Source organism: Myiozetetes cayanensis, unplaced genomic scaffold (genome assembly GCF_022539395.1).
Source record: "Myiozetetes cayanensis isolate MyiCay16 unplaced genomic scaffold, myiCay2020 scf6-25, whole genome shotgun sequence".
NCBI lineage: Eukaryota > Metazoa > Chordata > Aves > Passeriformes > Tyrannidae > Myiozetetes > Myiozetetes cayanensis.
Genome location: NW_026087853.1, coordinates 33,662,931 through 33,686,829, shown reverse-complemented (window position 1 = coordinate 33,686,829; position 23,899 = coordinate 33,662,931). Strand labels below are relative to the sequence as shown.

Sequence of the window (23,899 nt, the reverse complement as noted above, 5' to 3'; positions counted from 1 at the left end):
TGCCCTTTTAATACCTGTTCTGGCAATGTGTGAAGGAGTTAAGATCTCACAACAAGCAAAGTTGTCTGGAAAGTTTCTAGTTTGGCAATGTCCTTGAAAACTGTGGCTTACATTAATTGTCTTACACATCTCATCCGTTTTCATTGTCTTGTGTCATGGCATCTTTGCTATGCCAACTTATTTTGTCATACCTGAGGGGTACCAAACCCTGGCCTCTGGGAAGGATCTTGCTATGCTAGACATACCTGACTGGGCTGATGTCAAAGAGAAGTTTGTACTGTTTCCCTGTCTGGTCTCTAAAGTCCCTGTAAGTTGTTGATGGTGATCAGATGAGTGGCCTCTGAGGAGAAACAGGCTATTTCAAGAAGTGTGGCTGACGAAACAGTAAATGGTACTCCCCTAAGAGAGCACTTAGCCACCGTGTTGGCAGACTGCAGGCCCTGCAGCTCAGTTGGTTATGCTATCTTTGGAAGAGAGGTGAGATGAAGGTGTTTTATGCTCCTGACCTTTAATACGCTTGTGCTGTTATTGAGTTTGAAGTGTAAACTGCAGGACCTGGGTCAAATTTCAGTGTAAATGCATTTGCAGTTGCTTTTCCAGTTGGATGTAGTTATTCTGCTTGCTTTTCTCTTTCCTAACATGCTGAGGGTGCTGCAGTGCACAGCTAAGCAGATGTCTCACTTCATCCTAGAGACAGATCCATTTCTGAGAATAGGGATTCTTGTATATAAAGAAGTGCTCAAGTGAAACCACTTGGGTGAAAGCTGCAGTGGAAACCGGACATCTTTAAGCTCATTTACCACATGTATGAGTGATCTGCTCGCAGAAAAGCAGAAAAAGGAAGAAAACCTCTGAAAGAGGCATATGTAATGGTGCAACCCCAATATTTATCATCGTGCAACATGTGAGGTTTTCCTGAGAACATGCATTCCCAGATTTGCTTCAAAGAAACTTGTGAGGTCTGATGGGCACAAAGCCCCAAGCAGCATACCGTGTCCCAGTAGCATCAGCCCTGCAGTTCACATGTAAGGTTCTCAGCTTTCTTCTTTTGCTGCAAAAATGGTTCTGTTCCTTATCTGGACAGCTTTCCAGGCCAGACCTCATCTCCTAGGACACTGCACTGGTGGAAGGTAGCCATTATGGTGTGGTATCAGTATAACTCTGTGTATTCTGGAAGCTTAAATGAACTTTAAGTGAAGAAACATCATTGCTTCATACTGCAAAGAGCACAGAAATTCTAATGGCCCTTGATCTATGAAAGCCTTTTAAACCCATTTAGTTGGTCCACGTGATATTGTAAATGTAAGGTCCCAGTGTGGACATGTAGAGATTAGCACTACCACTATTTAATCGAAGCTCACTGAGGATTTCACTGCGGAAAATTTATTTTGTGGTTCCTGCAACACACTGTTGTTGCATTGGTACACTCTTTGCAAAAGGTATTTCCCCATAGCTACCATGCACAGCTTATATTAACAAAATTGCCCTGAGGAGAGTCAGGTGAGCAGTCTTTATGGACCTACTTGTCTGTGCACAGCTGTCACAATAATTTCTTAGCCCTGAGTATGAGTGTCCTGGCAGCTCAGGAAAGGAAGGCTTCCTGGTGTTGAAGAGACTGAACAGAAAGAAAATGGACTATTTTCCTCCAAAATTAAAATATCTGTATTAATATAGATTTATTAAATTGCTCATTGACCATGCCTCTGCTTACTTCTCTGCTTGCATGTCCTGTCAACCACCCACTGACTTTGGTATCCAGACTTCATTTAATTCTTAGCCAGTTTGGTTTTCAGTTAAGGATGGTTTGCTCATGAGGGTCCGCCTAGATAAATCTCTCCTTGAGCTGTTTCCTTCCTTCATGGGGTTGTACAATTATTTGACTGTTTTCATCACAGTGCTAGGCTTAGAAATACCAGTGCTAAAAAATGCAGAGCAGTTAGAAGAATAAGCTATGCTTGACCTTATTAGCAAGATCACTCATTCTGTACTGAGAGGCTTTGGGAATGGTGGGAATTCAGCCACTCTGCTTGGAGAAATGGGGTATGTTGCAATCATCCTCGTGTTGTTTGCTTGCTCACCCACTTAGTATTCAGTTTAGTTTATTGATTATTCTTTTTTCTTCATTGTCTTTAAGGGTTCTTCCTACAGAAATCATACATATAGCTTATGTTAATAAATATGAAGAGCTTCTTGAAGTCATACAGTTTACTCAGATTACTCTTTGATAATGCCCTCTGTAGAAAGGTACCCATGTGAACAGGGGATACTGCCACAAACCCATCAGCTGATAACACAAAATGGGCGATCACATGCTCATGAGCAGCATAGGGGTCTCAAAGCTTCTGATTTCAAGAACTGACCCCTGTGGCATGCCAGGGCATTAACCTTTGGGAATATGATCCAGGATAGGTGGTCCAACTTCTTAACAACATCTTCGAGCATCTCAGCCGAATTACCTTCCCACCTCTATCCTATGAGTCCCACGTCTCCCAGTGACCCAGGCCCCTGCCGTGTCCTGCAGCACCTCCTGGTGGGATGAGGCTTCTCAGCTACAACTCTTCTAGGAGGTTGGTGATTAGGACCCGTATCAGTGTAAATGTAAATGTAAACACATCTTGTAAATGTATGATGTGTTTTTAGCATTTTCCTATTGAATGAGGGAATGAAGAGAAGACAGGCGTGGACACAGTACTTAGAAATTTGCTTTTAATTGTTTACCATATGCCTTAAGAGTGCTTTACAATTAATATAAATGCTGAAATGAGATATTTGAGCTGCATTGAGGAACACAAAAATTTGTATAATCACCTAGTGTCATGTTCATGTTACAAATCATTGTATGACACCACAGTCATCTACAGATTGTAAGCAAACAGGTCACTTTTATATAATAGCAAATATTTTATATAAAGGTTTATATGTGTGGACTGGATAAGTAGGAACATCTTTGTAGTTTCACTGATAATTTTTTTCTTCGTTTGAGAGGTGATTTTCTGACATACACTTGCACTCATAAATCCAGTCTTTATCTGTTCAGCTGACTGAGGCCTCAGGGTTACAGAAATGAGAAACTGCTTCTAAAGAGGAGTAGATTCTGGAGTCATTGAGACAAGCTGTTGCACTGAAAATGGGTATGGGAGATGAGTTACAATCTGGAAAACAAATGCCATATATAGTCACTTCAGCACTTCAGCACTGAAAGGCAGTCAGGCTTTGGAAACTTGGTATTCACAAACGGGAACGTCAATGTGTCCTAACTTGCATTACCTGAGATTATTGTGGTGAGACCCAAGAATTTGCAACATTTAATATATTCTGTGTTATGTAAAATTTATTGATTAATTTGTTTAAAAGGACTGTAAACAGATAAACATATGCATTTTAACAAATGAGATTCATACAGAAAAAGAAATACAAGATGAATACAGCTTTCCATGTCCACTTATGTAAATGTTCAACAGAGGAGACATTTGATCTGCCATAAAAGCAAGTATGGATGAGAAAGTAGAAAACCCATGAGCAATACAAAAATTCAAGATACTGCTTCTCAATCCTTGATACTCACCTGAGAATCAGTTTGAAATTATCAATTATTCTGCCCAGAATAGAGTCCAAAGTTTCATCTCAAAGGCTAGTAAGTCATAAGCCACATAATGTTCCTCTCTGCTCAACCTTCCCTTTTAGGAAGGAACAACAGTGAGTTGAATAGATAATAAAGACGGAAAATATACTACAGTCATCCTGGAACTAAAGTCTGAAGGATATTGATTTTACCACAGGCCTGATAGTGAATTTACAAAGACAAGGAAACTTAACCTACCCTCCTTAAATCCAAATCTTGTTATAACTTGGAATAATAATAATAAAAAAAATTAACATGATTGAGAGATCTGATAAAGTATCAGACACTAAACAAGGATTATTTTGGGGCTGTATGGTTGTATCAGACTGTATAGCTCATTAAGGTTCATGATGTCCTTTACCAGTGCAGAGCCCAAGCTGATTGAGGACATTTCCTACTAGGCAGAAATGCAGTTTCTTACAGATGCAGTGCTCTATATGTGAATGAAACACTTTGCTGTTGATTTGTCCCATCCTGAAGAAACAGCTCTATTGGCCCACATTACCATTTTTTCCCACAAACAACAGTCTACACTTCATGGCACTGAATCAAGCTATGAAGGTCATGTGGTGGATGCTAATGGTAAATGTTAATAATTTTTGACAGATTTGTAGCACATACAGCTTGTCTGTATTCATCTCCTGATGTTCCTATTATCATTATTTATCACTGCATCATGATAGCTTCTGAGTCCCAGTGGAGCCCCACTCTGCTAAGTACTATAGAAACACATGCCTGACTTTGCTGGTGTGGCTACACTCCAGTAGGTCAGATATATTCATATATCTCCTGCCTAGCTATTCTAATTTTTTCCTGTTCAACAAAAGGGATATTTAAAACACTGGGGAGATGAGAGTGGGGGGAATGATCAAATAAAATAATTTGCTTGATAATCTGTGAGTGTCCTGGCTGCACTTTCCATTGCACTGATAGAAAAACACGACTAGTTCTTTGCTGGATATGCGACTATCCCAGCATGTTCTGTATCTACTGACTTCAGTATGATCTGCAAAGCAGAGGGGTGCTGTGATGCTTTCCATTATGCAGATGAAGCTCTGGTATCAGTGCAGGTTCGTTTTTGTTTGGAGCAGACACTGAATCTCTCTGATGTGAGCCTAATTAATTTAATCTACTCTTTCCTATCAAAGTCTGGTGTAAAATATTTCCAACTGGCCCATTCTTGGCTGATGTGGTTGAGAGAATATCCAAACGGAGGGTTCTCTCATGTGCAAAAATGTCCTGGACAGTGTCCTCCTGCAAAGCTACATTGTTTCCAGCTTTGTACACTGTGAGTTCAGGGTCACAAATGCAGTCTCTCTAAGTTTCTGTGAAGTGGCACAGCAAGACTCTTTTCAGTCTCTGATGACGCAGAGTGCAGCACCAACATGATGGGCTGATAGTGTTCTGATACACAAGGGATCGACCTTCTTTAGGACCATACTGAAGCCAAGTATAAGATAATCTGTATTCGGGTAGGAAAACCCATAATATTTTTTTAATGCAATCTGTGATAAGAATTCTGTTAATCCTGCAGGAGAAGCAAGGGATAGTCCTGAGATTTCTCTATAAAGTGCAGAACCCAGAGCCCATGCTGAACACTGATTCACTAGTAGATTCCTACCCCATAGAGGACTTTGCAGTTTAAAGGCTATACAGCAAGAAGGTGAAGCCTATAATGACACTCTCTGCAGCCACTTCTGAATGGAAAGGAAGAGGAACCCATACCTTCTCAGCCACATTTGCAGTGACTGAGGAAATCCCCCCTCTGAAAATACCTTGTTCAGACTAAGCAGTCAAGAGCTGTTGAGATGAAAGGCCCTCATAAACTTAGGTCACCTCTACCAAACTCGACCTTTCCTCTGTCAAAACAGTGCCAATTACCTTGCAAATAACCTTTGATAATGCAGTATTACCCAGCACAGAAGGAACACTTTGAATAGATCATTTTTCACAGGCCCAGCAAATAGGCCAGGTTCCCCACCTTAGCTTAGCTCAGATGATTAGCACTAATTCCTGCTTGCTCTGGTCCCAGGGATGAGTGGCCCTGGCTATGCAGCTATTTCCTGGGGTCAGCACTTGGGCAACTTGTCTGACTTCAACTTTGCATAGTGTGGAGGCACAGATGAAAAAGGAAATAGCAGCCAGGATGGAAAAAATGTGGGTTTTTTCAGTACCTGTTGGAGCAGGGGCATATAAAATTCCTCTGAAGGAAGCAAAGGTGTTAGAGTTACCAGGCAACAAACACTAGTAAAAAATAATGTAAAAGGAGAGCAGGGAAAAAGGGCTCCAATCAAGGACCTGCCTGGCCCATTAGGTACCTGAGACAGTGACGAAGTGTGTACCATAAGATCTCATAGTAGGTGAGGATATCTGTTTTAGGTAGACAGAAGGTGCAGGGGAAAAACGTATGTGACTAAATGGATGGAGTAGACATGAAAATTCTTCCCTGAAGAGAAATAGAATCCTTTTAACATTATGAGGCCTGAGGCTGTTGAAGCAGAGAAAATGCTAAAGGGTTCATTAATGTTCTGCCACCAGTGCTGCTTGCAGGATTTTGTAGCTCTCTGCAATCTTGAAGCATTGAAATTGTTTCTTTCAGCTTCCTGATCTGGTCAGCCTGCCCATGTTTTGCATCCTCCCACTGGGAGGGATCAAAGCTTACTGAGAGGTGTCCTTCAAATACTAAATCTGTAGTGCAGTTCAGAGGTTGGGAATATTAAATTATTAGACTTGTGCAATAAAGAGGGTGCATGGTGAGAAGATTGCTTTGCTCTTCTCCCCCTCTCTGTCCTGAGCAAGCCTGGGCTGTCAGCAGGCACTGTTTGCTCATTGGCAGTGGGGCCAGGGCTCTGCTCCAGGGCTCTGATCTGCCCTTCAGAAACTGGGAGCAAATAAAACATTGGTTTGATTCCCAATCCATCAAACAAATGCAGACAAGTAGAGCCGTATGGGATGGAGGCCATACTCCAAGGTTGTCTGGCAGCTCGATTGGCCTCTCACTGGACATTGGCCTGTGTCTAACCTGTGCAGCTCTTGGGACATGGGGCAGCTTCTGTTTCTCCCACCAGTCCCCTCTGGATTATGCAACACCTGCAGATTGTACTTCCTGCATCCCTCTTTGTCATGGGCTTTTGTGCTGCTAATGCCAATGCAGCAGCAGAGTTGCTAAGATCAGAGATGTCCGCAGAGACACAAAATCAGCATCTGAAGTTTCAGTGTGGTTTTAATACATGATCATATGCAGGATGACATAGCTGGTGCTTCTTTGCTTGGAAGCTCATTTCCCCTCCTGCCTGCAGTTGCTAGCAGCCATGTGGCATCCTGACATTTCATCTTTATTAACTTCTTGACAGATAGCCTTTTGGGGTTTATTGGGAGATTAATTGTTTTCAGGAAGCTTTTAGACTGTTAGCAGGGTTTCATCTTTTCTTTCTCCATCCCTTCAAACAGGAGACTTGAATAAAGCACTGAGATGTATTAAAATGATCTGAGGATGCCAGTAGCATCACTCTTTTCAGTGCCCCCCCGCTTTTCTACTCTTTGCAGCCCAGAGCCAAGAGCAATGAGGGGAGATCCAGTTTTGAGAAGAGCACCAGCTGCAGCCATCATTGCAGCCACTTTAGTTAGATCTTCCCAGTGGCATTTTTCCAGGAGAAAAAAAAAAAAGAGCTTACAAGCCTGGCTATTTTTTTTATAGTCAATGCATGTGATTAGCAGTATTTATAAAAACTGTGCAGAAAACAGCATCTCAGGAAAAGGAAAAGTACACGCAGATGCACTGAGCGAACGGAGAAATTAACAGACTTTGAAGTCAGCAAAAGTGCCTGATTAAGGATTTAGAAACCAGAATTTTGCAATTTGGCTGTGCTATGGGTTTCTAAAGCACAATTCAATGATGGCTTTTGAGGCCTACTGGAAGCTGTTCTGTAAATTACTTCATATGCAATGCCATCTGAAGACACTGGCCATGTGATTGTTTTCAGGGTGGAAAGAAAGAAACTTCACCAGCAAAAATTTTAAAACAAAATGGGGGGGGATGAACTTATGTAGCCCCCTCAAACATTTCCTTTCCCCCCCTTCAAATTCTGTGATTTCAGCATTTTCCTATGGGCTTTGCCCATAAGTTTCTATCACTGGTTTGTTTATTTTTTGATGTCTTTCCTTATAAGATAAGGATTTAAAAGAATATTTTTCCATTCCTATTTACTATAAAAAAACAGTAGCAAATTGCTCATTTCATAACTAATTCAAGCCCAGCAATTTTTCATTAGCATAGGAATTTAAATTTCCCTTGTGCTTCACTGCAGAACTAGATTAACTAGAACACAGAATGGGACTTGGAGCTTTTTACTACTAATCTGTGAGTTCAAATGCAGGTTGGCAGAATCCAAAGTGCTGTGATGATCTTCTTCAGCAGCCTCTAATATGTTTTGGAAACTGCACAGAGTATAATGATAAGGATACACACACAATACGTTTCACCTGATGGCATATAGCTAGATTATTGTTCAGTCCCTGCAGACTGATAGAGATGTGCACAGAGATGGTTTTCCATCCTTTTTAAGATGTAATCTTCTCAATTTAGCTGTGTTTATTTGAGACTATAAAGGGACTCCTTGGTAGTCTCCCCGCTGTACCCATAATGTGGTTTGGAGCACACAGAATTACCAATCCTGCATCCACTGGAGATAACAAACATTGTAAAATTAAGGATAGTCTCTTCTGTTATATATATGTGTAGAGGGGAGCACAGTAGGATGAGATTCCTCATTAACTCTGACCAGAGAAATACACAGAATAATTCCACTGGGGGAGGGTGACACTAAATGACATCCAAATACCAAGCCATGAAAAGGTGCCAGTTTTTATCCAAGTATTTTATGCATTCTTAAGTACACAAGTGGAATGAATATGTCTAAATATTCATTGCCTAAGGTGCCTTTCTTTGACATCAAAATCAGTGTGCATAAATTCCTCATTTTACCTGATAGCTTTCATTAGCTCTCCATCTGTAATCCATGCCTCCCGCTGAGAAGGACAGAGCCACAATGCTCATTAGGACTCTCCCTTTAGAGGAAGTCGAGTGAAAAAGCCTTAGCCTTTTATGCTATAGCAGAAGGTGAAAATGTTACCAGATGAACAATTCTTTCCAGCAGTGCTTTGGCTAGTCTCACCATGTAATTGAAAATGTATTGTAAGCCATCAAACCCCATTATTTCCCATCCAGGAATCTTTACTTTTCATCCCCTCACTCATCCAAAGACATACTCGCTCAGGAGAGGTGCAGAGTCAGCAGGAAAGATGGATAACATGAATAATTAAAATAGAGGTTGAGTTCCCATTTGCTACTGAAGAGAAATGGTTTGCACAAAAATAGAATGAGACAGGGAGTCAGAGATTCTCCAGAAGGGTGGCTGTTATGTCTGTTGGCATTTTTTGCCTTTCAGGAGGATTGTTCATGACAGAGATATTAAAGTATTTGGTTTAGAATGGCAACCTATCATAATATTATTTGGAAACACTCTGGTGAGGATAACACCAGAGAGATGTGTTTGGCAAAGGTAAAAACTGCTGACAAGTAGCACCTACCTAATGCATGGGGATGTGCAGTGTACGTGCATGTGAATTACCCCATGGAAAAGTATATTTCACAGAATACTATCTTGGTAACAAAAATGAGCACTCAGGAATCATAAAATTGAAAAATTAAGGTTAGATTCAATTTTTACTGTATTTGTGCCAATAAAGACTACCAAGTGCTGTGTTTTCATATCTTTCTTCTGAATTCAGTGCTACAATTGAAAAGTGCTCTTCTGTTCAGTAGTTTGTTTTCACTGCTCAATCTTTTTTACTTATTTTTTTGCACAATAAGCAAATTTTTTTTTTGAAGAGAAGATAATTTTTCTCAGAATACTTACCACCCCAGCCTCACATTTTTGCAGACATTATTAAATTTATTTTCATGAACCACTTAGAGCTAAGGGGCATGTCATCACCCCCCCTTTTAGAGATACAGCCTTGAGGTACTGAGATTACAAAAATCTTGTTTTGGGTGATTAAAGTGTGAGAGATTTCAGAGAACTTAACTTCTCAGTGTGCAGAAGACTTACAGAACAGACAAAGCATGATGACCATTACTGCATTTGCAACAGAGGCTCAGCACATCTATGCATGTTAGGTTGAAGAAAGCTTCATTAATGTAATGTATGACTGTATCACTGGCATGACTAAAGTCCAGTTTTCCAAAGCAGCATTATTCTGCCTGATCTTGTCACTTTCTGCAGCCTTCACTTGGTACCTTCACATCTTTCATCACCTGAAACACACAAAGCAAGTGCTCTGCAGGCACCTCTCCTTCACAGAAAATAAGCCCAGACTATTTGGAAGTGACTCTTACATATTGAACGAAACAGGAAACCTTGGGCGGGGAGAGGCGGGAGGAAGAGTATGTGTTTTTGCAACATAATGTGTGTCTCCTAACGCATTGGTATGAGAGGACTGAATAAAGAGCAAATAAGGAGCAGCAGCTTGGGTTTGGTCCAACTTTTTTTGACTGCTCTTCTACAATAATAATATCTCTTTCCTGTACTTTATTCACACAGGTCTCTAACAGAAGAGGAAGAAATTCCATCACTAACTACCATGATGCGCCATCAGCGAGCTGATAATCTCCAGACTCAGACCTTGCTGCTGCCAGCGAGGGAAGGGCTGATCTCGGCAGCCTCTGCAAAGGCCCGGGCAAGATGAGTGCCTGGAGCTACGCTAGCGTGACACAAGGGTATTGGACACTGTACAGCAGATTGGTAGATTGCAGTTGTCAATCTAAATAAAAAGCACGTAAATCTTTAGTGCATGTATATTCTTTCACCCACTGAACATTGTTCTGTTCTTCACCCTGTAAATGACCGATGGTATCACTTCAGAGCCAAAATGCAAAGGACCAAACCTCAGGACAGGAGCCATGCAGTATTCTGATAGCGTGATCTCGAACATCCCATATTATTCCCACATGGCAAACTAAATCAGAGACACCCCAGCCAGCTCAGCCAGGCTGAGTGTGACGCTGAGCAGCAAACCTGCGGCCCGCCTCTTTTTTGCTCTGAAAGTGACCGGCAACTCCCAGAGAGTCAAGATCAGGTGAAAACGACCGCGCTTCAAGCACTTCAAGGTGCTTCTCTGTCCAGCAGCTCCGCGCTGGAAGGAGGAGACTCCTCCCCACACCGCCGGTCCCGCCCCGCTGGCGCCGCCTCCCCTCTCCGAAGGCGCTTCCCGCGGCCCGCCCCGCCCCGCCCCGGACGTGCTTGGCGCGGCCATGGCTGCTGTGGACATCAGAGGTAGGCCCGGCCCGGGGCGGCCGCTCGGGGCTCGCTCCCTGCGGCTCCGGGGGGCTCTGCCCGCCGCCCGCGGGCGGGGAGCGCCCTCCGTGGGGCACAGCGGAGCCCCTCTGTGGGGCACAGCACGGCGGGGCGACTTGAGGAGGCGGTCGGTGTGACGCTGTGACGGTCCTTGGAAACTGTGCATAAATAGCGTTGCTAATGAACCCGTGCGGTGAGATGAAAAGCTGCTAAAAAAACCCTGCCAGTTTTCTTGGATATGCAGCAGGTTAGGAGGGTGTGCTGAGGGCCAGCAGGGCAAAACAAGCCTCCTTCTGGTAGGCTCTGCCTTTTCAGGTGGGATCTGACCCACCATCCCCTTGGGTGAGATGGTGCCATAAGGGAATAACTAAAAAAAGAGAGTTTCAGCTCTGAAGTCTGGAGGAAAGTGGGAAACACGGGCACGTGTGTGGGACTTGCATGAGACCAGAGCAGCGAGTGAGGCTGGTAATCTTAAAAGCATTTCAGGTGGATGTTATGAGGGAGGCCACGTTTTAGGAAGACCAGAAAGCAAGCTGAAGTAACTGAGAACAAGAAACATTTGTGTGAGAATTCAGGACTATGAAAAAAAAGAGATAATATTTTGAAGAAGGGGTGATATTTGAATAAAGTATTGAAGAAGGTTTATGTTGTAATCAGAATATAAGTTAAATTACTGTGAATAATTTGAACTTTGAGAGAGGAATTGGGGGTTGAGAAGGCAAGAGAAAGGAAATTATTTTTCTTCATAAGGGTGCCTGCTGACGTCCTCTTCCCTAAACCAGCTCTCTAAGTAGGACTTTTTCGGTCCTAATGGAATCACATCAGAAGCCTCTGTGGTGGAGTCTCAGTGATCAAGAGCAGATATTTAGGGAAAGCTTGTGAAGAATCAATTTTGATAATGCCACAGAAGTTTTCTTCTTTTTTCTTTAAATTCTTAATGATATGCGTAGTCCTGTGTGTTTTTCTGACTGCCTTATTTGAGATTACAGGAAGGAATTATTGGGACATTTAATGGAGAAGCACTGTGGTAAATTATTAACTGGTGTGAGGACCTTCTGTCTTAATCCAGGTCATTTAAGCTCCTTCAGAGTCTTTTATCTGACATGATTCAATAGATTAAGTAGATTTGGAGGCATACGTCTGTTTTTAAGCTGTCTGCTGTGGGTTAGCCCTTGCTGGATGGCAGGTGCCCACCAAAGCCACTCTATCACTCTCATCCTCAACAGGGCAGGCAAATATAATGAAAGGCTTGTGGGTTGAGAGCAGGACAGGGAGAGATCACTCACCTGTCATGAGTTACTGTCATGGGCATACCTGACTTAATGTGGGAAAATTAATTGAATCAGATTAATTAAATCAGAGGAGGATAATGAGAAATAAAACAAAATCTCCCCTCTATTGTCCCTTCTTCCTGAGCTTAACTTTACTCCCAAATTCTCTACCTCCTCTCCCCTGAGCAGCAAGGGGGAACAGGGAACGGGGTTGTGATCAGTTCAGACATGCTGTCACTGCTGCTTCATCCTCCTCAGTGGGAGGACTCTTTACACTCTTCCCCTGCTCCATTGTGGGGTCCCTCCCATGGGGGACTGTTCTCCATGAACTTTTCCAGTGTTGTCACGAAATGGGCTCTTTTACCCATTGTGCAGGAAGCCCATCCACACGCAGAGTTGAGGTATTTGATTTATTGCTCTTAAATATAGGCTCTGTACCAGCCTATGCTCCTGAGAATGAGGCTTCTTTACTGGTGTTAAATTCAGATTGACAGTCTCTGAGCAGCCTTCAGTACTGCATCCAGGGTGACATTTTTGGGTTCCTCTGAAGCCTGGTTCATGCTAAAAAGATTTGAGCTTTCCATGCCTTTTCCTGTGAGATGTGTAGCTGTACAGAGTTCTCAAAAAAAGTTATTTGACTAGTTAACAACAGTGGAAGAGGACTTTCTGTATGTAGAAACTTGTGAGTCAGTTTAGTCCAGTTGGGCACTCCATGAGTGTCAAGAATGGCAGTAAATCTCTTTTTCTCAATTGTTCCAACAATCAGTATCGTAACTTTACTTAGCAGGCCCTTGCAGCTAGTTATTACTGAATGTGTGGCTCTGCTGTCGAAGAAATCTATTGCTCCATTCCCTGGTTGTACTGGAACTGGGAGATCTGGGGATGCCCTGGTGTTTTCCCCCAGTCCCCTTTCCTCATTGTCAAAAATTCTCTAGCACCCTAAGGTTAACATCAGGCCAAAGGTGGGAGCCCTTTTAGAGCCCACCACCCCTGCCTGTTGCTCTCCTTTCACCGGCCTTAATACAGTTCTCTTTTCTTTCACAGTAAAAAGATATTTCACATAGCCTTCATAACTCCCCAGTTAGGATTATCAGTCAGCTTGACAATTCCAAAAGTTGGTACATTCCAGTAAACCAGATTTAAGCCTAGCCACTTTGGTTATATATTTGAAAAATGAATGGGGCTCAGGTAAGGTTGAAGCTGATAATAATATTCCCTGAATTCAAGAAGGGTTAGAAATTAAAGTAGGATGGTGGATGATCAATGGGTTTACCTATAAAAAGGCATCCCAGTTTTCTGTGCATCATACAGCAAAACCAGCAGTGAAAAATCCAAAATTTTACACCTCTGAAAAATGGAATTGTTGGTATAATTTTACCTTATGCCTTTGGGCCCACAATAATGTGGGAGAACCATTTAAATTCAAAGTAGATATTGCTGACACTAAAACAACTATGTTTTCAGGAATCAAAGAAGATGAGAAAATTTTATCTCCACAAATTTTTGAAAATGACCATGTGTGATCTAAAATACAGGTCAGCAATGAATTTTGTTTAATCCATCTTGGTCTCCTAAACTGATGGAATTAATAATGCAGATGAATATTTTGCACTTAAACCAACCTGCTTACAGTTTTTAAGTAGTTCCTACGCAGGATGGGTAGCTTGGTTACATGTGTGATCCCTCATTTTTCCAAAATGACCAAGCCCCAGGGCTGGGTCAGGATGGACATCACCCCCCAAGGGACTGTGCTCTCTCACAGAGAGCATGGCCTCTGACCTGCCCTGTCCTCTGGGCCAGCTTTGAGAGGTAGACAGGACCTGGCAGCTCTGCAGGGCCTGGCAACTCGTGGGGCTGCTTGGCATGGCTTGTATTGCACTTGGCATTGGGAGAAATGTGAACGAGGTGCTCCAGTGTGGGTCCTCCAGGGTCACAAGTCCTTCCAGCAAACCTCCAGTCTTGGGCTCCTCTCTCCATGGGACTGCAGGTCCTGCCAGGAGCCTGCTCCAATGATGGCTTCCCTGGGGTTTCAGCCTCTTTTGGACATCTACCTGCTCTGTTGTGGGATCCTTCAGGGGCTGCAAGTGGATCTCCATGGGGACAGCCTACTTCTCCATTGTCTGCACCCCGTGCTGCAGGAGAATCTCTGCTCTGGTACCTGGAGAACCTCCTTCCCCTCATTCTTCACTGACTGCAGAGTTGTTTCTCTCTCCTTTCTCCAGCAGAAATTGCTGTTGTGCAGCTTTTTTCCCTTTTCTTAAATACATTATTGCAAAGGTGGAACTGACACTGCTGATGGGTTCAGCCTTGACCAGTGACAGGTCTGTCTTTGAGCCAACTGGCATTGGCTCTGTGGGACATAGGAGAAGCTTCTGGCAGCTTCTCACAGAAGCCACCCCTGTAGCAGCCCCACTACCAAAACCTGGTCATGCAAACCCAATACCTTATCAGGCTATTTTAGTGTTCACCTGGTTTGTCAAAGCCTAACGTTGGGCTATCCAGCCGTCAAGGCCAGGAACAACTCATTGTGTGAATTACTCTTCTTTTTTGCTGTGGTTTGCTGGCTTGTCTCCCAAATTGTCTTGAAATTCATGACAGATTGGCAGTATTGTCACAAGCACTTTACTTTTGCATCTGTGATGCAAATTTCACAAGAAATGCTTTGAACAAGATGTCCTATTTTTGAAAGGAAGAGGGAGGCGGGAACACCATCCCTTCTTTCTCATACCCAAAATAAACAGTACTCCTTTTGTATAACAGGCATGTCAGGTTCATGGTCGGTTTTATTCTTCCTTCCCTTTTCCAAGAATAGTGTAAGAGAACAATCTTGCTAATTATAAAGGCAATTGTAAATACTGGTGCTAAGCATCTGTGGATAATTGAGCCTTAGAGTCCAACTTTATATTCCATTTTACAATGCATTTATCAGTCTATATACAACATTATAGCTATAGATATATAGATCTAAAGCTTGCCTGACATTCCTCTGAGAAATGAAGTTATTATTAAACATACAAAAAAGATAAGTTTGTATTTGAAATATAATGTGAGAATTTATTATGACAATAATGCAAGCACTTCAGATTTTGTGTGTTTTTTTGAAAGGAAAGCTTTTTTGGCTTTGAAAGGCATTTGGAATAATCAGTGTTGCCATGACTTAAGTGCTTAATAATGGATCTTAGTGCTGTGTTACTGAGATTTCCTTTTTTATAGTGAAGAGAGAGAATAGTGTATGTGAAATAACATGAATGCTGCTAGACTTCCTGCTCCCCACCCAAGAAGAATTAGGCTGGCAATTCTGAGATTAACAAGGTTTATGTGTAGCTATTTATGCTGCATTTTTCCTGGTTAGCTGAGCAGGTAGTGTTACCTAATTAACTGTTCCTCAGAGAAGCTGCTAATAGTGTATGAGCTGACATTTTTGGGACTGATCCAGTCATCCTTGAGCATGCTGAGTTGTCACAGAATTGCACAGAAGTAAAATATTCTTAGCAGAATGATAGTGGGAGTTCTGGGTAAGTATATAATGTGTGAACTTTAGGGAGTGGTTCCTGTGCAGAGGGAATTTCAGTTCTTCAGTCAGTCTTCAGTGACTTCTCATCACTTACATTTTTTTGAATCTAAACAATGCATGTCTTTTCCTGCTTTCTTGCTGCTTCTGCAATTTAAAATGGATGAGTTTGAATGTCTTTTTTAAGGAGCCTCATGGACGTCCAATGTTATCAGATTTGTTGACTATGAAAGTGATTGTTGACACTGGCTTTTTGGTCTGCTTGATGAATATGGTTTTGCTGCAGTGTGATAATAAAATCCAGAGATATTAATGCAATTTTCCCTAAATCTGTAGGAATTTAACTGGCATGTAATGACTGGTAGGTTATCGAGTATGTTTCATTTTAAAAGCTTCCTTTTTATATAATTTATATAATGTTCTGTATTTTGATTTCTGTAATACCCACTGAGTTATGGAATCATAATATAATATAAATCATTTTCTGCAGGCAATTTGTCAGATTAATTACATAGCCAGGAATAGAATCTCTTGTTCAAGACTAATGGGAAACATCTGCCCAAAGATAGCATCTCTGTATCTGCTGTTATTTCTTGGGATTTTTTTTTGGTGTAATAACAATCTTTGAAACATCATGGTGATACATATTTTAGTAACAGAATATATGAGAAATGTTACTAGTAGCACTATTTTGTTTCACTCAGTGTAGTTTACTCCTTGGCTTTAGCAATGGAAAATTTTTGGTTTAATCTGTAGAATTCTACCTGTTTTTCAGTATCATAGTTTACAGCTTGGAAACAATTTTTGTAAGAAATAAATTGTGTTAAACATGACCAGGTTCATATTTAGTGTGGACTATATAACTTCCACTCCACTCCCACCTCCATAACTGATTCTAACTTAGCTGAGTAAATTCATCTTATTTAACCAGCCTTAGTTTTCAAAAGGAAGCATGCACTGTACTGGCTTTCTACTCAGCTGATGCTGTGTTGAGAAAGTAAACTTGTATATAATGCTGCTGAGTAGATGTGGTATGATAGCATTATTACATACAGTGTCAGAGCCAATTAACTCCCAGCAGCACAGAGCACATATATTTGCACACAGACCCTGCTCACATTCTTGAGACACAAAGGTATATCAGCAACTAGTGGTCAAGGAAAGAAAAGTGCAGTCATAAAAAGAGACTGTTTATTTTGTGTACCTCCAAGAGAACTGCAGCAGGTTAAAAGTTATCAATTATTATTTGAACTCTGTGAAACACTTTTAATTATAACTGCTTTGTGTGAGGCTGTGTTCCATCTCCTTTCTCTGCTATAATCACTAACTGGTGGCAATTTACTCTGGGATGTATTTGTATGTTTATGACTGCTTTGGTACTCAGTGTAGATTTATCTTCCCAGACAACCTTTTAGGAATTTCCTGGGTTGACAGCTCCTGGATTCCAATATTAAACAATGGGAGTGTGTTGGACTATTTCTCAGAGAGAAGTAACCCATTCTATGACCGAACGTGTAACAATGAAGTCGTCAAAATGCAGCGGATGACCTTGGACCATTTGAAGTAAGTTGTAATTTGCAACTGCTTCCTGTGCAGTGTCCCTTGTCCCTCCATCCAAAGACTTTGATGATTGAATGGAAGGATGCTGGAAACCTCCTTCTGTTCTGTGCTTTTTAGTCCCACCACTAGCCAGGGAATCCAGCTTCTTTTGTATTTGGATGTCTTCTATTTTCTCTTGTGCTATTTCAAGGAGGTGTTAAGCATGAAGTATTCTGTGTATCTTTTGAGATTCCAGTAAATCACCTTTTAGATATTTCTCTGAAATAGAAAAGTTATCTTCTCTCATCATTCCAGCTCAACAGAACCTGATTAACGGTAATGTAGTTAAACATTTTTCTGTTGTGAATAGGGTTTATGTTAGGGGATACTTGGAGTTTGTAAATAGTTTGTGTTTCCATATCCTTCTGGCTATGTGCCATAATCAGTACATAATTCCTCCGAATAGCTGGCTTTTTAGTATGGATAATAGGAGTAGTGAGTGTTGTAAATAAACTGATCACATATGGTGGTGTAATGAGATTGCAGGATGTGCAAGTTAACTTTCTTTGCAGTTCCCCATCTGTTACGCTGAGCACAAGTGAGTTGTTTGAGAACTATTTAAAGACTCCACAATGTGATTGGGAGTGTGGAAGCAGAGCTAGAGGTTCATTTTGGTTGCAGAGAGGATTTTACACCAGCCATGCAGATGGTCACATCGTACACGGATTCTTAGTTGCTGTGTTTAAATGAGATCTCGATGATGATAGATAGTTATCTTTCTTGACATTGATTTGTTGCTAATATGTTCAACTTAGATGTTGTGTCAGGTTGTTATAACTCCCTTTATATATGCACCTAGGGTTTGATAGGTAACTCAGTGCCTTTATTTACTGCACATTATACAGAAGAGCTTCCAAAGCATCAGAACTGTATTAGTTTACTGCTGGGCCTTTTGGTTGCTCTTCGCATGCTACAGATTTTACTTTGAGGAAGATACTTATTCTGGTTGCTTGTTTTTCAGCCAGATGGTTGGAGTGGAGTACATCCTTCTCCATGCCCAAGAGCCCATTCTCTTCATTATCCGAAAGCAGCAAAGGCAATCTCCAACACAAGGTATGGTCACCCAGTTCTTCCCACTGTTGAGAAGTCCAATCAGTTAATAATTTTTATCAGTTCCTAATTTGTGTCTAAGCACTTCTGTTTCCCCTTTTCTGTCTTTACCTTAAATCCATCGGGAAGGGTCTGTGGCTTTGTGGTGGGGCAGGGGTATTTCTCCAGCAGTGACCTGCAGTGCCAGCAGCAGGGACTGCCATCTTGTGGCGAAACGGGAAGAGCAAATGAGAAAGTGCTGCCCCGTGGTACATTTTGCCACGGGAAATTGGTAATAGCACTCATTCCACGTCCCATTTATCTGTCAAGCTATGCAAGAGTGTTTTCTTATCGTGATGGAATCATGTGACAACAGCACCACTCCTTACAGTGTCACTGATGACCTTTCCAAGATTTTAATCCAATACCTTAGGTTTTTTTCCCCATCTGCTTGCAACTGGCATAATTATTCCTTTTTAACCTTTAATTTGTTTGTGTGTGTGTGTGATTAATCAGATAAGTAGTCACATTTCAGTAGTTATTGGACTATCTTCTCTGTTTACTGCACGCTTATATAAAATAATTTAGATTATTACAGAGTAAACTTTATAGAAAAGAAAGGCATTTTTAGTGCTAGTTATTCTTCCTTTTTTTTAGGGATTTAAGCTCTGCATATGCATTTTGGTCTTGTACAGGACTTTGCCTTGTCTTGCAGTGCTTCTTATTTGCTTATATTAGGAAATGGCCTCTTTATATTGCAGTTCCATATTGAAAAAGAACATACATGATTGATTCTTTTGGTAGATTTGACTTATTTCCTTATTAAAGTTTTGAATCTAGCTTCCAAAAGGTGAGTATGGAAATATCATGCAGCCCTTAATTTCTGATTTCGACACTTTTTAGATCAAGATTGGATTTCCACAATATGTGTGTTCAGGCTTGTGCTGTAAGGCAAATGTGTGTTTGGTGGATCTTAGCTGGGACTTGTTTGGTAACATTTTTTCTCCCTGTGACTGTACAGTTTGTGCTGGGTACCTTGATTGAGTCACATAGTTCCCTAGCTCAGATGTTACCCATGTGTTTCATTTCGTAATGGTACAAATATTAGTGTATTTAAGTCATGGGAATGGGGAAGGAAAACTAAAATTTAATGAGTTCACAGCTAGTGTAGGGTACTCAAATACAACAGGTGCAGGCCTGTCTTATGACTTCTGTGTGTTTTAAAAAAAGATGTATTTATATTTCAAATTCTTTAAGACAAGTTTTTGCCTATTTGAAGTGATTTTAGAAAAATCTTTAGATCCAATGATTAGGGAGAGTAACCTGTCTAGGAAAGTAGGATGCTCTGGTACCAGAGCTCTGAGGCAGTAAAGCTGCTGTTCTGTATTTTGCTCCACTTGTAAGGAAGTGCTGAGAATCTTTTTGTTTTTTTGAGGGTAAGTGGGTACTGGCTGTACTATGCACCCAGCTGTGTTGAACTGTTAATTTAAGCAGGGGTCCAAGCTTCATTAAATGCAAGTACTGGATGAATTGTTAATACAGATGGAGGAACTGCAACAAAGGTGTGCACAGGTAAAGTCCTTAGGAATGCAAAGCTGATAGCATTGTGATTGTTGCTCAGTCGAAGAATGTTTGGCAGATTTTTACAGAGGCAATTGTGATGTTCCTCTGCACTGCAGTTCTAATGAACAAGAATTTTGGAAGGGTCAGTAGAGGTTCCAAATCTGATTTAGCAAATGCCTTTGGAAGGTAGTCTTTTTTTTTGCAAAATGTTATTAATTTAGAAAGTGTGCTTAATACTATTTGGTTTGAGAAGTCTAGCTGAGAGAACTGTCAGAGTTGGAGAAAGCTGAGTCCTGAAGAATGATATCTTACATTGTTGTGGGTTTATACTGGTAGCCAAGGCAAGTGGAATTACTTCCAGTGCAGTTCACTGGACTCTACTAGTGTAGCTCTGAAAACCCCAGCTCTTGTTAGGCCAGTAATTTGTTTGAAGTCTTAAAGCTGATTCTTTTCGATTTATAAAACAGACTTTGGGATTTTTTGTTCTTATCAGTCTATGACTAAGCTGCAAATAAAGCATCTTGAAGGAAAAGGTTAAGAAGAGAAAATTTTGTGATAAATATTGCAACTTCTGCTGTTACTACTGAAATTCAGCAATAAATACACAGTCTTAAGCCAGAGCTTTAAATTGATCCTGCCTTTTTTTTTCCCCCTACAGTTATTCCATTGGCTGACTACTATATTATTGCTGGAGTGATTTATCAAGCACCTGATTTAGGCTCTGTCATTAACTCCAGAGTTGTAAGTGTTCTGTGCATTTGATGTATACTGGTTTGTGTCTGTTTTTACTTTTGGTTGTTCTCCAGGCTGTTTAAATCTTTCCTTCACTTTTTTGAGGAAAGATCATGTAGTAACAGTGTATATAACTTAAAACAAACCTCACTGGTTAATATTGTGTGCATACCACATGAAAATGAAAGATCCTGTGACAGTGCAGTATTGCCCAAAAAGTGATATACATTGCTTAAGGATGAAGGATCAGAGTAACTGAAGCTACACAATTGCTAAAACAGCATGAGGTTTGAATAATCAAAAGAAAAATTACTTGACAAATACTTATGAAATAGTAACTAAATACATATTCAGAGAAGCTTGCTTTGAAATGTGAATGTTAATGTTATATGCTAATGCTAATATTTATTTTTAAATGAGGCTTACTTTTCTAAGCTGATATGATGGTACTTCTTTTCAAATTGCATGCTTGGGTTTGCTTTGATTCCTTCTCTATTGTAAACTACTGTTTTTGCAAGTTTTTCTCTGCCAGTTTAGAAGAGCACTTCAGAAAATGCCTTGTGAGAACCTGTTAAATTATATTCCTGGTCCAAAGCTAGATGTCCCAAGTTCCCTTCCCAGAATAAAAATGAATACAGAATACTAATTTTAGAAACTCTGCCTTCAAAAGTTTATGTTGTATTTTCTCCTTAAATTCTAACACTGCCATATGTTCCTGTCCTGAAAGCTCACTGCAGTGCATGGAATTCAGTCTGCTTTTGAAGAAGCTATGTCTTACTGTCGCTACCACCCATCCAAAGGCTACTGGTGGCATTTTAAAGATCAAGAAGAAAGAGGTACGATTCCTAGCTGCTCCTGCATACTTAGGAAGAGGAAAGGTAATGCAGGGAAAAGCTTGAGGCAATGCACAGTGATGGTTTAGAGGTGAGGTAAAGTGTCTAAAGGGTGAGAGCTCCCTAGGTGAGGAAACGCATCTTGTTCTTCTGTGCTGGTGGGGATGAACATCAAGGCATAGGTCAGAGATGAAAATGGTGAGCTGAGTGTCAACAAAGTGGGCAACTGGAGACCAGTGTACATTTTCATAAGTCAAACAAGTTTGTCAAGTGTAAGATTAGAGGAGAGTCAAATACCAACTTGTTGTACAACAAAGAGATGCTAAAAGAATTTTTAATACCTCTTTCTCTAATGTTTCTGTGATTTGTAGAGAAAGCTAAACCAAAAGCCAAGAAGAAAGAAGAACCAAGTTCCATTTTCCAAAGGCAACGGGTAGACGCTTTGCTTTTAGACCTAAGACAGAAGTTTCCACCCAAATTTGTTCAGGTATGACACTTAAAAGCTGCAATATTGCTGTAGCTTACTTAGAAATTAAAAGACAGTCATAAGTACTTGAATAGTTGAAACTGAATGGGAATTTTGTGTATTTTTGCAGTGGTAACGTGGATTAGATAATAAATGTAAAATGGAAGGCTCTGATTGGCATGCAGGATTCCCCTTTGTAATTGCAGGAGTCATTAAGACTTTGGCAAAACTATGAGAGTGAATTTTATTATACAAACTCCCTATCTAATCACAGAGGGCCTCAGCTATCAGATTTTACTGCTGCTTCCATTTTCCTGCTTTGTGAGCTCAATCAAGTCACCACAATATTTTGTTTTATTTGCTCCATTGTTCTGAAGACTCATTAATTAGTGTGGAATTCTTGGCATTCTGTGAAGTTGTTGTGATTACCTCTGATTATTTTTAGTACCCATTTGTTCCACCAGGTGGTCTGCTTGGGAGCAAAGGAAATTATGTTTACAGCATCTCACAAAATCATTTGCTTCTCAGATGTGGTAAAGACTGGCTAACTACATATTTTTGCTTTAATGTTCTTCAGTTGTAAGAGGAAAATCTTGACGTTATAAAATGTTAATTGGATTTTGTTTGAAGTGTATTTAGTGATCCATTCTGCCCTCAATTCATATGTATAAGAGTGCATTGCCTGGATTTTATTCCTAAATGAATAGTTGGAAGGGTAAAGAATTATGAGTTTGGTTCCCCTGACATACTGGTTTATTTTTTCTTCTTCTTCCCCTACAGCAAAAGCCTGGAGAAAAGCCTATCCCAGGTAAAACTCTAATATTATCACAAGACATAAAAAATAGCTTCTATATGGCAGTATTTTCCAGTTGCCATGTAAGCTTCTTGCTGCTGCTACTGAAGTGGTTTGGAATTCTGGCATTGCCTAATTGTGCAAAATACTGGATAAGAGTTCTCTGTGAGAGCTAGAATGAAAATGAAAAAAATGTGTATTCTACTCCTGCTCTCACTGTAAAACTGAATTGCTTGAAGGTCCTAATGCAGGAAATGGTCTTTGAAAGTAGGAGGGTGAAAGGGTGAATGAGGAACAGTTTAGTCAGTCCAGCATCTTAGTGATTTCTCATGGTACTACAAGCTCTAGAAAGCCTCTGAAGACTTTGAGTTGATCGTAAGCAACCTCAAAACAGGAAACAGATGAACTCTATCTCTTCAATCTATCCACTTTTTAACACACATAAACATGAATTTACTCCCTGCTTATTCTTACGCCTTTGAAATTTGTTTTGCCCCTTTGACAGCAATAATATTTTCTATGTACTCTGAATAGTATTTTAGCAATAAAAATCAGAGGTTTGACTTTCTTTTGCTGTTACATCTTTAGTGGATCAAATCAAGAAGGAACCAGAACCAGCCCCTGAAGCTGTCAAGCCAGAGGAAAAAGAGACTGTAAAGAATGCTCAGCAGACTGCTGCTGCTAAAGGACCACCCGAAAAACGAATGAGACTCCAGTGAAGGGAGAAGTTGTTGCACTTCTGGATTAGTCATTACCTGGAAAACATGAGATTCTTGCTCCCCTTTCTTTATATTTAAGCTCTTCCACTGAGACTGACAACTCAGGAACTGAAGTTCCTGTAACAGCTTTTTCTGTAGAAACCTTTCATGCAAATATTAATGTCAGGATGTGAGCTGCCTCAAAGAAGGTGTTTTCATTCTTCATGGGTTTTTTTTATGTTGGCTTCTGAGAGTGGTTTTTAGATGGACATATTTAGCAGCCTCCTGAAAACTTTACAAACTCTTGCATCCTTTGTGTCTAGGTTTTCTACGTAAAAAGAAAAAAACTTTATATATATATATAAAAATCGGAATTCTTGGCAAATAAAACTCCTGGTTCATGGAATGCCTTTCTTAAATGCATACT

General features: G+C 40.6%; 2 protein-coding genes across 5 annotated transcripts in view; both read left to right on the top strand.

The window, feature by feature from the left end:
• The window catches only part of MAP3K9 (mitogen-activated protein kinase kinase kinase 9), a 131,507-nt gene extending 121,037 nt beyond the window's left edge, over positions 1-10,470 (top strand). For all 3 annotated transcript variants that reach the window (XR_007631595.1, XR_007631593.1, XR_007631592.1), the window contains one exon: positions 10,225-10,470. The gene's annotated coding sequence lies outside the window, so the exon portion shown is untranslated. The remainder of the gene's footprint in view (positions 1-10,224) is intronic.
• A 429-nt stretch (positions 10,471-10,899) lies between these two features.
• MED6 (mediator complex subunit 6) lies at positions 10,900-23,878 on the top strand. Of its 2 annotated transcripts, none has more exons than XM_050336990.1 (8): positions 10,900-10,956; positions 17,163-17,322; positions 18,320-18,411; positions 20,609-20,691; positions 21,410-21,518; positions 21,887-22,002; positions 22,762-22,789; positions 23,363-23,878. In XM_050336990.1, exons 1-8 carry the CDS (start codon positions 10,935-10,937, stop codon positions 23,491-23,493), a joined length of 741 nt encoding a protein of 246 aa, XP_050192947.1. In that variant the 5' UTR covers positions 10,900-10,934; the 3' UTR covers positions 23,494-23,878. The 2 variants fall into 2 exon arrangements, with proteins under 2 accessions (XP_050192947.1, XP_050192948.1); XM_050336991.1 differs by lacking the exon at positions 10,900-10,956 and adding an exon at positions 11,143-11,170.
• The last annotated feature ends 21 nt before the right edge of the window (positions 23,879-23,899 follow it).